This window comes from Cricetulus griseus, chromosome 2 (genome assembly GCF_003668045.3).
Source record: "Cricetulus griseus strain 17A/GY chromosome 2, alternate assembly CriGri-PICRH-1.0, whole genome shotgun sequence".
NCBI lineage: Eukaryota > Metazoa > Chordata > Mammalia > Rodentia > Cricetidae > Cricetulus > Cricetulus griseus.
The window spans coordinates 314,297,239-314,309,379 of NC_048595.1; the positions used below are offsets into that span (position 1 = coordinate 314,297,239).

At 42.3% G+C, this 12,141-nt stretch overlaps 1 protein-coding gene across 1 annotated transcript in view; it reads right to left on the reverse strand.

Annotated features, from left to right (window-relative positions):
* Positions 1–9,963: 9,963 nt before the first annotated feature.
* Positions 9,964–12,141, reverse strand: part of Iqgap2 (IQ motif containing GTPase activating protein 2) — a 271,719-nt gene continuing 269,541 nt past the window's right edge. Inside the window, exons 34-36 of the mRNA XM_027401697.2 lie at positions 11,788–11,925; positions 10,805–10,913; positions 9,964–10,178 (exon numbers count right to left, since the gene is read on the reverse strand). Of these exons, the coding sequence (XP_027257498.1) occupies positions 10,065–10,178; positions 10,805–10,913; positions 11,788–11,925 (361 nt within the window). The 3' untranslated portion in view covers positions 9,964–10,064. The remainder of the gene's footprint in view (positions 10,179–10,804; positions 10,914–11,787; positions 11,926–12,141) is intronic.

Genomic DNA, 12,141 nt, shown 5'->3' on the forward strand with positions numbered 1-12,141 from the left:
GTTTTTCTAATTTAGGGGAGATGCATTTAAAGGTTGATGCTGCACTGATAAGTGTGTCCCCAGATGTGTGGACAGAGTTTTATTTCTTTAATGTCTTTATGTTGAGAGATTAGACGGGTCACGTCGAGCCTTTGATCTTCCACGCGAGCAGACCTGACCATAGGTACCCACGCGCAGGTTCCCCAAGGTCTTGCCTGCTGAACCCCTTCTTCCCAGCCGTATTCCTAAAGCCCAGGGCGGTGGGCGATGCTTGGGAACCTCCAAGGATATGGAGGAGGAGGGATGGCACCGGGGAGTTTTAAAGGGTCCTTCCCACGATCTGGAACCTTACAGTTTGTGCTTGGCTATATTCCAGGGTCAGATCTCAAAAGGGGGGTAGTGGTTGAGGCCTGGCAAGGAGGAGCCCGCAGCTTATTATGCTTAGAGTGTGTCTAGTGGGGGAATCTTAGGACAAAACAGAAAATGGCTCCTGGTTCTGTACCCAGACACAAGGTTTCTGAAAGAGCTGCAAGAACTTAGCCGCAGCCCTAGGCTTGATGCTCAGGACTCTGAAGTGCGATGGTTGCCTTAGTTAGGGTTTCAGTTGTTTCGATGAAACACCATAACCGAAAGCAACTTGGGGAGGAAAGCGTTTAGTTGGCTTGCACTTCCACATCACTGTTCATCATTAAAGGACGTCAGGACATGAAATCAAACTGGGCAGGAACCTGGAGGCAGGAGCTGATGCAGAGGCCATGGAGGAGTGTTGATTACTTGCTTGTTCCCCCTGGCTTGCTCAGCCTGCTCTCTTACTGAAGCCAGGACTAGCAGCCTAGGGATGACACCACCCACAATGAGCTGGGCCCTCCCCCATCAGTCACTAATTGAGAAAAAGCCTTACAGGCATGTGTATCTGAGGCATTTTCTTAATTGAGGTTCCCTCTTCTCAGATGACTTGAGCTTGTATGAAAGTGACATAAAACTAAGCAGCCCAGCAGTATTCTGTACTCCCTGGCAAAGGCTTTGAAAAGGGCAATTTTGCCTGAAGACTACCTTTCCTCAAGTAGAATCTCAACATTTCAACCAACGGAGAAAACACCATCAGAGAGAGGCGTCTCCTCCTCTTATCCTAAGAGCTGTTGTGCATTGTCTTCATAGGTTGCTCAGTACGTTGTGCAATTAACCAGCTAAACAACACTATTTTGGAAAATCATTCCCACCCTGACTCAAAAAAAAAAAAAATCATTCCCATTGGAATCTCTTGAGATACCACGTTTTAGAGTGGCTGAGAGCCATTAACATATTTCTGCACACATTAATAATGGTATTGTTTCCTTACTGCTCTGAAATTCCACTGGGTTTCTTTCGGTTAATCAATTTTATAGCAAGAAAAAGTGAAATGCTGCAATTAACCCAAGGAATAGCACTGATTTTTAAAGAGACACTCCAATTAACTGTAAGATACCCAAAATTAAGAAAAGCAATAAAACAAGCGACTGTATTTTTGTTTTTGTTTTGATGGCTGAAGACATGGAGTATAGTAGTTTTCCTTAATCCAGAGAGGTGCTTCTAAACCACCTCGTGGATGCCTTAAACCAGGAGAGCCAAACCCTGTATGCCGGATACTGGTTTTGCCTGTATCTTCTCCTGCATCGCCCCTTAGTATCAGAGTTAATCTGTTCTTTGATGTCATGATACCCTCTGTGTATCACTCTCTTGTGCTTTGGCATTGTTGTTAAGTAAAAGACTATTTAGTCACAAGTACTGGGATACTGGGACAGATAATTGTCATACTGAGATGGTTAACAAGGGTGTAGTGTATATATGTGGATACACAGGATAAAACGATTCATTCATAAAATCCTGTGTAAATTTGAAATTTTTTAAGAGTTATTTTATGTCTCTGAGTGTTTTGCCTTGCATGTGTTTGTACCACATGCATACCTGATGTCCACAGAATTCAGAAGAGAGCAAGTGCTGCTGCTGCTGCTGCTGCTACTACTACTTGGGGGCTGTGTGTGAGAGTGAATGCATTTTGTCAACCATTGCTTTAAGAGAGCCAGGAATACTGAATGTGATTCCAAGCCAGGCATGGTGTTGCACACCTGTAATCCCAGCACCAGAGACACACAAGCAGGAAAATTGCATGTTCTAGCCCAGCATGAGCTTCATAGAAAGCCCTTGTCTAAAACAAAATCAAACGAATATTCCACATACATGTGTCCTTGAATGTCCAAAAGTGAGTGGTTTCAGGATCTCTAAGGAAAGCCAGATCTGAGGATGCGCATGTCCTTTATATTTAACAGCATAGTATTTGCATATAACCAAATGGCACGTTTTGTCATACTTGAAATCATTTCTCAATAGTTGTGTCTAATAGAACAGAAATGTGGTGCAAGTGACATTTTTATTGTTTAGGGGATAAAACAGAGAGAAATCTAGACATGTTCATTACAGACTCTGTCCCTCAAATATTCTCCAGTATAAGTAAATTGAATTGAGAAGATGGAATCTTCAAGCATGGGCTGAATTTAATTTGTAATTTTCTTTAACATGCCCCATGAAAATGTACATGGACCTCCAAATGGGCATTAACATATACACATGTTCCTGTTTCTTTAAAAAGAAATTATCTTTTGCATTTTTAAGTGTGTGTGTGTGTGTGTGCGCGCGCGCACACACACACACACACACACACACACACACACGTGCGCACACCCGTGCACGCATGCACATGTGCCATGGCCTGTGTGTAGTCAGAGGACAACTTGCTGGAGCCATTTCTCTCCTTCTGCTGTATAGATTCCAGACTCCCACATTGGCTTGGTGGCAAGCACCTCTCCCTGCCTCGCCATCTCGCTGGCCCACCCACAAGTCACTGTTGAAATGTTTTGCACCTTTCCTCATTTCACTCTCGTTTCTGACCAGAATGACTTTCTTGGGCTGGAGAGATGGCTCAGAGGTTAAGAGCACTGGCTGTGCTTCCAGAGGTCCTGAGTTCAATTCCCAGCAACTACTTGGTGGCTCACATCCATCTGTAATGAGATCTGGTGCCTCTTCTGGTGTGGAAGCATATATGCAGGCAGAACACTATATACATAATAAATAAATCTTTAAAAAAATGAATGGCTTTCTCTTATATTTTTGGTTGTGAGTCTTCCCTTTAACTGCTGAGCCATCTCTCCAGCCCAAGAATGACTTTCTCACTCAAAGTTCTGTGCATCATTTGTGTTCCCAAAATGATTACTTTTGTTTTAAACATTTGAAAACATCTACCATTTTTGACATATTCCTGGGACTTCCATAATTTGTATTTCTCTACGTTTACTGTCTTCAAACATATATGTCAACTTCTTTTTTAAAAAGTAGCTGGAAAAAAAAAAGTAGCTGGGTATGATGTCATATACCTAGAATCTTATTGCTCCAAGAGGTAAGTTTAGCTTGGATTACATAGGGAATCCCATCTCAAAAACAAGAACAAAAACCCATATAGTATTCCAATATGTACACTGAGTTTTATTCTTCAAAAATTTTTTTTTAATTTTTTTGTTTTATAGAAATTTCTATTATTTTTAAAACAATCTTATTTCATATACCAATCCCAGTTGCCCCTTGCTCCCTTCCTTCCACGGCCCCACCCTCTCCCCACCCCATCCCCATCCACTCTCAGAGAGGGTGAGGCCTCTCATGGGAAATCATCAAGTCTGTCACATCATTTGAGGCAGGACCAAGGCCCTCCACTCCTCAAAATATTTTCATCTATAGTTTTGCCTCCATTTTTTTTGTTCCTAGCATAGTTTATTTTGATTTTCTTTTTCTGATTTATTCATCCAGAAGTTGAAATGAATTTTTTCATTTTCATGTTTTTGTTATTGTTTTAATGTTTTTTTTATTTTATTTACTCATTTTATGTGTATTTTCCCTGTATGCATGCTCAGAGGTTAGAAGAGGGCATCTGGTGCCTCGGATGGTTGTGATGTTGTCAATGGTTGAGAATCACCATGTGGGTGCTGGGAATTAAACCTGGTCCTCTGGAAGAACCACACACATCCTTAACCACTGAGGCATCTCTTCACTGTTCTGTTATTTTCAGTGTCATTAACTTTCACACAGTTTTTTGTTTGTTTGTTTCTTTTCTTTTCTTTTCTTTCTTTCTTTTTTTTTTTTTTTCAAGACAAGGTTTCACTATGTAGCCTTGGCTGTCCAGGAACTGATTTTGTAGATCAGGCTGGCCTGGAACTCACAGGGATCCTCCTATCTCTGCCTCCCAAGTGCTGGGATCAAAGGCATGCACCACCATGCCCAGCTTTATTTGTATTTTTAAGTTGTTGTATATTCCTTGCAATATAGTATTGGGGTGTCAGGAGAAATTTTCATGAAAGTATACAATCATACATTTTTCTTCCCTTTTACTTTTTTATGGTTTACTCCAACTTTTGACCTCATTGTTTAGTTGGTTAATATTCACTCCTTCCCCCAAATAGCCATTTCAGCTACATGTTACATTTTGACTTGTACAAACATTTTATCCAGCTATGAGCCTCTGTCAGCTTCACTAAACATCCCACCAAAACACTGGAAGTTCTGCCTGCCTCTTCAGATGGACTTTGTATTATGGTCTATTGATGACATTTTCTTTATTTTGTCCTAAAAGCTTGACAACATTTCTGTCATGATTGTAAGCCCTTTAGAACTCTTGGAAAAAAAAATCAATTCCTCTGCTTCTTTCGTTCCCTGCCACTTATGCCCAACCCCTCTGTCACTTTTATAGTAAATGTCCATTTCGTGGAGTTGGACAGCCTGCCTATCAGAGTTAATGAACATTCCCTGCAAAGGAGTCTCAGCTTTACAGCATCCTTCCGGTTGGGATTAGTTGTCATACACTCGGGTAATTCACAGTCCTGATTTGAACTTGCCTGGCACCAAATAGTGTGAGCCATCCCACTGTGTGGATGGTGTATTCCAATCTTTAAAAACGCACATGCATCATCATGGTATAAATTTTAATCCCAGGATGTTAGGAGCACTGTTCCTTTTCAGCAACCCTTCTGTCTATTTCGGGTATTGTTTCCATGCCTCTAATCAAAGCTTTCCAAAGATAATAGAATATTCTAGAAATTCACCTACTAATTTCCTTTTAGAATCTAGTGGTGGTAATATGAACACCTGTTGGTGTGAAAGCACAGGAAATAAGAGTGAGGCACTTCCTGGTCTGCATAAGACCTCCACAGTTGTTTTCCAAACAAACAGGTTAAGTAAGTCACAATCTAACCAAGAGGAGGCCTGTTTTTTATCTCTTGTTGTTACAAACCTGTATTGGTATTTTCGGTTTAGAAATATAATTTGTGTCTCATAATGAAGAAACAAGTATTTCCACTACTTAGCCCCCAGGAGAGTGGTAAACCACCTGCAAGGCTCAGATTACTGAGCAAAGGTCAAATTCAGTATCTGTCTAATTTCATATCTGTTAGAAAGAAAACAACTTTTTTGTTCACCAGACGGAGGTGGTGCACACCTGTAATTATAGCTCTTGGGAGGCAAGGGCAGGACCACCGAGAGTTCAAGTATCCTCAGCCACTTGCTATGGTGAGTTTGAGGCCAGCTGGGCTACATGAGATCCTGTCTTAAAACAGAAAGTTCAGTTCCTGTTACATGGGGAAAACTCCTGGGTAGTTGAGCTTAGAGATTTTAGGTCCTAAGGAAAACAAAGCCTCCAACTAAGGCCACACCAGCTGTTTTATATGGGAGCTGACAGGGAGCTCAGTTAACACTGGATTATCAGTAAAAGCCCCATCTATCCAACTGTCTGTCCTAAGTCGTGCTGGACTCATGAGGGGCTCAGGAAGGGTTGAATTCTCTCCTCCTCACCCCATTTCCAGACTTCTTACCACACTACTATTTATAAGGTATTGCCCAGCACTGAACTGACAAAGCCTGAAACACAGCTTCTGGATGGTGGTTCTCAACCTCTAGGTCGAAACCTCTTTGACAAACCTCAATCTCCAAAAAATATGTACATTAGTCATGACAGTGGCAAAATTACCACTGTGAGGTAGTAACAAAAATAATTTTATGGTTGGGGGTCACCACAACATGAGGAACTGTATTAAAGGGCCACAACATGTCAGGAAGGTTGAGAACCACTGCCACAGAGCTTGGGGGCTCTATTTTAACCTATTACCAGGTCCTAGTTTCAGTACCACATGCAAAGCACTTTCAAAAAGCTAACTGGCAGTAAGGTCTAATACACATGAAATGTCTTTCAAAATACAGAGCACTTTTTACCATCCACAGTTCTGTGGTTGCTTCTTGAGATGTTTGAGGAATACCACTAACCCCCACTTAACCACAGAAATCATAAAAGTCATACCATGAACAGTAACTCTAATTAGTGTCCATACACACACCCCTGGCCACCCTGGAGCCTACACATTGCAGTTCTTCTCTACCACTCAGCGATTACCAGGGTGGTATCTTACTTGGCCACTGACTTCCAGAATAATTGAGACAGGTCTTCCTGACTGGAGCTCATAGAGTGGCTGGGGCAGGGGGTGCTGCCATGCTTTGTCTTTGTTAAATGCCAGGAATGGTCCAGGGATGGTGGCACACACCTTTAGTCCCAGCACTTGGAGTCAGAGGCAGGTGAATCCCTTCGAGTTTAAGGCCAGCCAGGGCTGCACAGTGAGACCCTGCATAAAAATGAACTAAAATGCCCGATGTCATGGTAGAAGTTGGGGGGAACACAGTGCTGTCACCCTCTTTGACTAAATGTGATCATCTCAAAATACGGGAACCAGCTTTGTAAAGATCATTATAGTCCCAATGTGCAGTGTTAATCTTCTATACAGGCAAAGGAGTCTGCTGTGGGCTGGAGAAATGGCTCAGTAGGGGAAGGGCTTGCAGCACAAGCATGAGGACCCGAGTTCCAGTCCCAGAATCCACAGAGAAGCTGAACATGGTGGTGCATGCCTATAACCACCTTTCTAGGAGTGGGGGTGGGGTGGGGTGGAGACAGGTGGAGCCCAGAGGCTACCCAGCCAGCCTGGCTCAAAGATAAGCTCTAGGTTCAATGAGAGACCTTACTTCAAAAAAATAAGTTGAAAGAGTAATAGAGGAAGACATTCAAAGTTGACCCTCTGGCTCCACACATAAGTGTGCAAGCCCACAGATATGCACACTTACGCTATCTGCACACACTTAAGAAATTTAAAAAATGTCACTGAATGAGAAAAGCTGTGAGTAATTGGGAAGAAGCAGGCAGGATTTGGTAAAGAAGATGAGAGGCCCAGGCTTTGGCTCCAATAGTATCTACAGACTTAGTTCAGAGGCATGCAAGGCCCCATTGCTTGTTGTTGCTTCATTTCCTCATTACATTCCTCCTCCTCTGGTCAGCCTTAGCTATCCCCCTCGAAGATCTCAACAAAGAACATCCCTATTGGGGCTGGACACATGGCTCAGTGGTTAAGAGCACCAACTGCTCTTCCAGAGGACCCGAGTTCAATTGCAGCACCCACATGGCAGCTCACAACTGTCTGTAACTCCAGTTCCAGGGGAATCTGATACCCTTGGCAAAACACTATTGCACACACAAAAAATTCTATCTTGAGGGACAATGGGAAACACACTCCTGGTTCTCCTGAGGCATAATCAAATGTCCTGAGGACACTGGCATGATCCAAGTGTCTTTACTTACACACGCAGCTTGCCAGCTCTGCTGCTGGAACAAGATGGATCTTTTTAAAGATGCCAGGGAACACTGGCTCGTGCTTCCAAACACTGCTCCCTCACCTGGGTTTTCATGTATACATTTCCACTCCAAGTCCCTCCTGGAGCAGAAGGAGCGCTAACTCATGCCCTTATCCTTGCAGCTCCTGGCCACATTCTCTCTTTCCAATACTGGTAGTAAGGAGAGCAAGATTTGTTCTTAAGGGGAAACTTACCAGAATGCTTCTACTAAGCTCCACATTAAATCTAGTGATATGGAAAAACAAAACAAAAACAAACCACACCCATAGCATTGTTCTGCAGTAAGTCAAAAATGTATGTTGCTTGGGGCTAGAGAGCTGGCTCAGCAGTTAACAGCAATTGCTACTTTTGCAGAGGACCCAGGTTCAATCTAAGGGCCCCCATAGTGGCTTGTAACCATCCATAGCTCTGCTTCCTGGGGGCCTGATGCCTTCTTCTGACAACCATGGACACCGAGCAGACATGTGGTGCACATGCATATATGCAATCAAAAAGCTCATATACATAGAAAACTTAAAATCTGAAAAATCAATGTAGTATGAAACTATTATAAAAATAGAAGAGTCCACTTATCAAAATTTTCCAAATTCTGTTGATTCTTAAACTTAAGTACACTATGTCAAATAAGCCTATTTTACAATTCCTAAGGGGAAAAAAGCCTGTTGAATGAATGAGCTAAGTGACGAGCCCGAGGGTCCAAGTCCCTACTCTGCTTTCTCTTTCTCTTTAATAACAGAACCATTCCCACTCCACTGTTGGTTTTCACTGGATACTTAGCTGCCTAGTTAGGGATTGTTACAGTTTGTCCTCAATCTGCACATTGAACCCATATTGACATTTGAGTCTCAGTAAAGATGTTGAGAAATGGTGGGATCTTTAAGGGATAATTAAATCATAGGAGCTTTACCCTCATGAATAATGTCCTCAAGAGAACAGATTAGGGCTTCGGGTAGGTTGTGTCTGTTGGGATGAGATTAATGACAGCAAGCAGAGTGGGTTGTTGGAAGGGAAGGGGACTCCAGGTATTTGTTTCTTCTTCAAGTGCCATTGTATAATATCAAGCAGATGCTGCTAGCCTGTTCAGAGCTTCCAGAACTTTGAATTAAATAAGCATTTTCCCCCTTTATAAAGTGCCTAGCTTCAGGTATTTTGTTATAACCATACAACAGAGTCAGTGACTCTAGCCAGCGGTAACCTACTATTGGCCAATTGGAAGTAGGCAGAAGTGACCTCTGTAATGCAAAGTATTTTATTCTGAACTGCCTTTTTTTTTCTCTGGTTGGGAATGAGTGGTAAGTACAAGACCCACTACCTGACCTGGATCTTTGGATCAATGGTGGATCCATTTATCATGAATGGCTAAACATGAGGTCCTGTGTTGCCTCCCACAGCGGCTTACTCTGTACCCTAATTTTTACAGCTCTGGGTAAATGACTACTTTTCCTGAGAAGCCCCACCAGGAGTCTTTTACCCACTAAGTAAGTTGGATTTATTAAGACAACCTATAAACCACATTCATGTAATTAAGTAACATTTATTTTACATAAAACAATTTTCAAAGAATACATTTAAAAACCATCTAGATACTGATTTTATAGCATTACAAAAAATTTGAGAGGCACAATTGAAGTATTCAAATAAATTGTGAGGGGTGAAGGTGGGGGTCTATAACTGCTATCCATGGTCGTCGGTCCATGTGACTCCTCATACAGAAGCCTTTCAATGAGGCAGTAGTGCACTTTGAGTAAATTGAATAAATCACATAAAATATATACTTTTATACAGAAAGTGTTATTGTATTATCACTTTCAATTACTTATAAAAAAACTTCATTTTGAATTGCACAAAAGTTCTCTTTAAAACCGATAATTCCCAGAAGGCAGGGCTTAGAACTATATGTCTAAATAATTCATTACAAATTAATTAGATCTCTACTTCTCCACAGATAGAAAACAATCTATGAAGAATTACATCATTTAAGTGGGACATTTAAAATTTTTTTCATAGGAAAATAGGTTTATACATTTGTCCCTAGTCAGCTAGACTTTCGCCTCCAACTTTAAAACAAATCACAGGGTGTTCAGAGCTTTCAGCTGGAGTACCTGTACCACAGTACAGTGAGTGTGTCTATCCCACCTGCCCACCTTGTCTCTCACTCTGCTGTAGTATCCAATTATCAAAAAGGCACGTGGCTACATTCTTCATAACAGTTTTGGTCTTTTAAAAAAAAAACACACATTTATAAGCAGTGATTTCAATCATGTTTTAAAACAAAAATACTAGACAAACTCATTTTTCAACCCAGGCCATAGAAAATCCACGTGCTCCTTGCAGGCACCTCACTTTCCGTAGAACTTCTTGTTGAGCAGGTATATGAGGAGGTTCACGTTCACCTTCACCTTATCGAACATTTTCATCACAGCCACCCCTTCATACTGCATCTGAAGTAAGTCCTAGAACCAGAGGGATGATGGTACATCTGTATGACATCAGAGTTTAAAGTATACTAGAAGAACTGATGGTGAAACAGATTGGATGGTGATCCAATAATCCCGCTGGGGCTTCCAAAACATTAGTATGCTTAAAAATACAGGCTAGTTAGGACTCAGGACCCTGAGCTTAGCCCTGGGGACTTCTGATGTGGCAGCTCTGAGGTAAGAGCTGTATCTTAGCAAGTCCATAAATGACAGTGAGCGATGCTATACTGCCCTACATGGAAGAAAATGGTTTGAAGGTAGAGAGAGGGCTGTAGTTATAATTTGGAGGTACAGAGCTAGTTTGTGTGTGAGAGGGTCTGGGTTTGAACTTCAGTACTGGGAAAAAACAGTTAATATCAGACACAATTTTCATTTCAATCTTACAATTAAAAATTTACACACAAACACACACACACACACACACACACACACACACGGCATACAAGTGGAAGTCAGAGGGCAATTTGGAAAAGTAGGCTCTCTCTTTCCACCATCTGAGTTCCATAGTTCCAGGAGTTAAACTCAGGCTTTTGCAGCAGTGTTGTCAGGGACTGTGTAAGGCAGAGAGAGCCTCTGTGGCCCCATACAAAATCCCAGCTTACCTGAATATTGAGCTGCACCTTTTCCATCTCAACACCAAGGAATTTGGATCTGACATCAAAGATGCCCATGTCCTCAGTAGCCATGATATCAAATGTAACATTCTTAAACCTATTAAAAAGAGGAGCAGTCAGGCTCAGGCAATTACAAGTGAACCCTAACAGATCCTCAACTTGAACCAGTGAGCAGAAGAGCCTAAGGCAGCCTGGCATCTTGCATCATCTCTTCACTCCATTCCTTAAATGTCCAGTCTGAAGGCCACTGTTCCAATCTGAACTAGATGCTTGATTACAAGGGAGATAGCAGGTGTAATGCTTGGACATTGACCTATACTACCATTGGGCAGCAGAGTACAGAAACTTCAAGAGAGTAATAGACTTGTTCTCTGAGCATATATAGTAAGGTTTTGTGGTCAGGCCCTCAAAGATGGTGAGGGGTAGGGGTGGAGTCAGAGAGGAGGCCAAAGCCAGTGGCTGACTTCTCTTGAAACAAAGGAAGATAGGAAGGTTCCCTGAATATATGGTGTGCCTGCTAGGGCTGTGCCTGATGGGCTTCTATTTGTCCTTCCACCTTGAATTCACACATTCCAAGCACTCTGTTGGAGGTAGTTCTGACCAGGGACTGGCACAGCTGGTGGGTTTGGAATGCAAAGCCATTGTTTAGCAACTGTAGATGGCTCTTGCACCAAGATCAGAAGGCAGCCTTTTATGCCCACTGCTCTGATGCACTTCTTTGGAAAAAACCAAGAGAAGACCCGAGGATCCACATATTAGACAAACAGATAACTTCTGGATACACACCCTTCATAGGACTGACCATATCAGCACCAGATACTAAAGGTCTGGGGGAGTAAGACTAGTGATCCTTGCTAAGTCTTGGCAGAACAAAGCCCTATGAGCCACCCAGGGAAGCAGAAGAATGCTCAGTCCCCTTGTGTGTGAGTAGAGGGCAGGTGTGTTCTCAGTAGGTTCTAGGCTCTACTTACTGGTTGGTTTGAAGGTCATCTATGCCCAATAGGACACCTTTGTCATGCAGCTTTGCTGCTGTGTACCTCACTGGCTTCACTCTCTTCGTTCCTTTGGGTTCTGCTTTTCCATCCAGTTTAATCGACCTCCGAGAATTTCTGAGCAAATGAGAACAACCACCTGTTGTCAAGATGGTTCAGGCAGTGCAGCAGCCATGCTCAGTGACCCCACTCTTCACAGGGGCCCTCTTATACTGACTTGAGCTATTTCCTCTCCCAATAAAAGGTGACAATGTTCACCTTGCTCTGGAATCACTACCCAACTGGATTTCCTAAGCCACTGAAGTTGGCATTTAAAATAAAAAAGTATGCTGT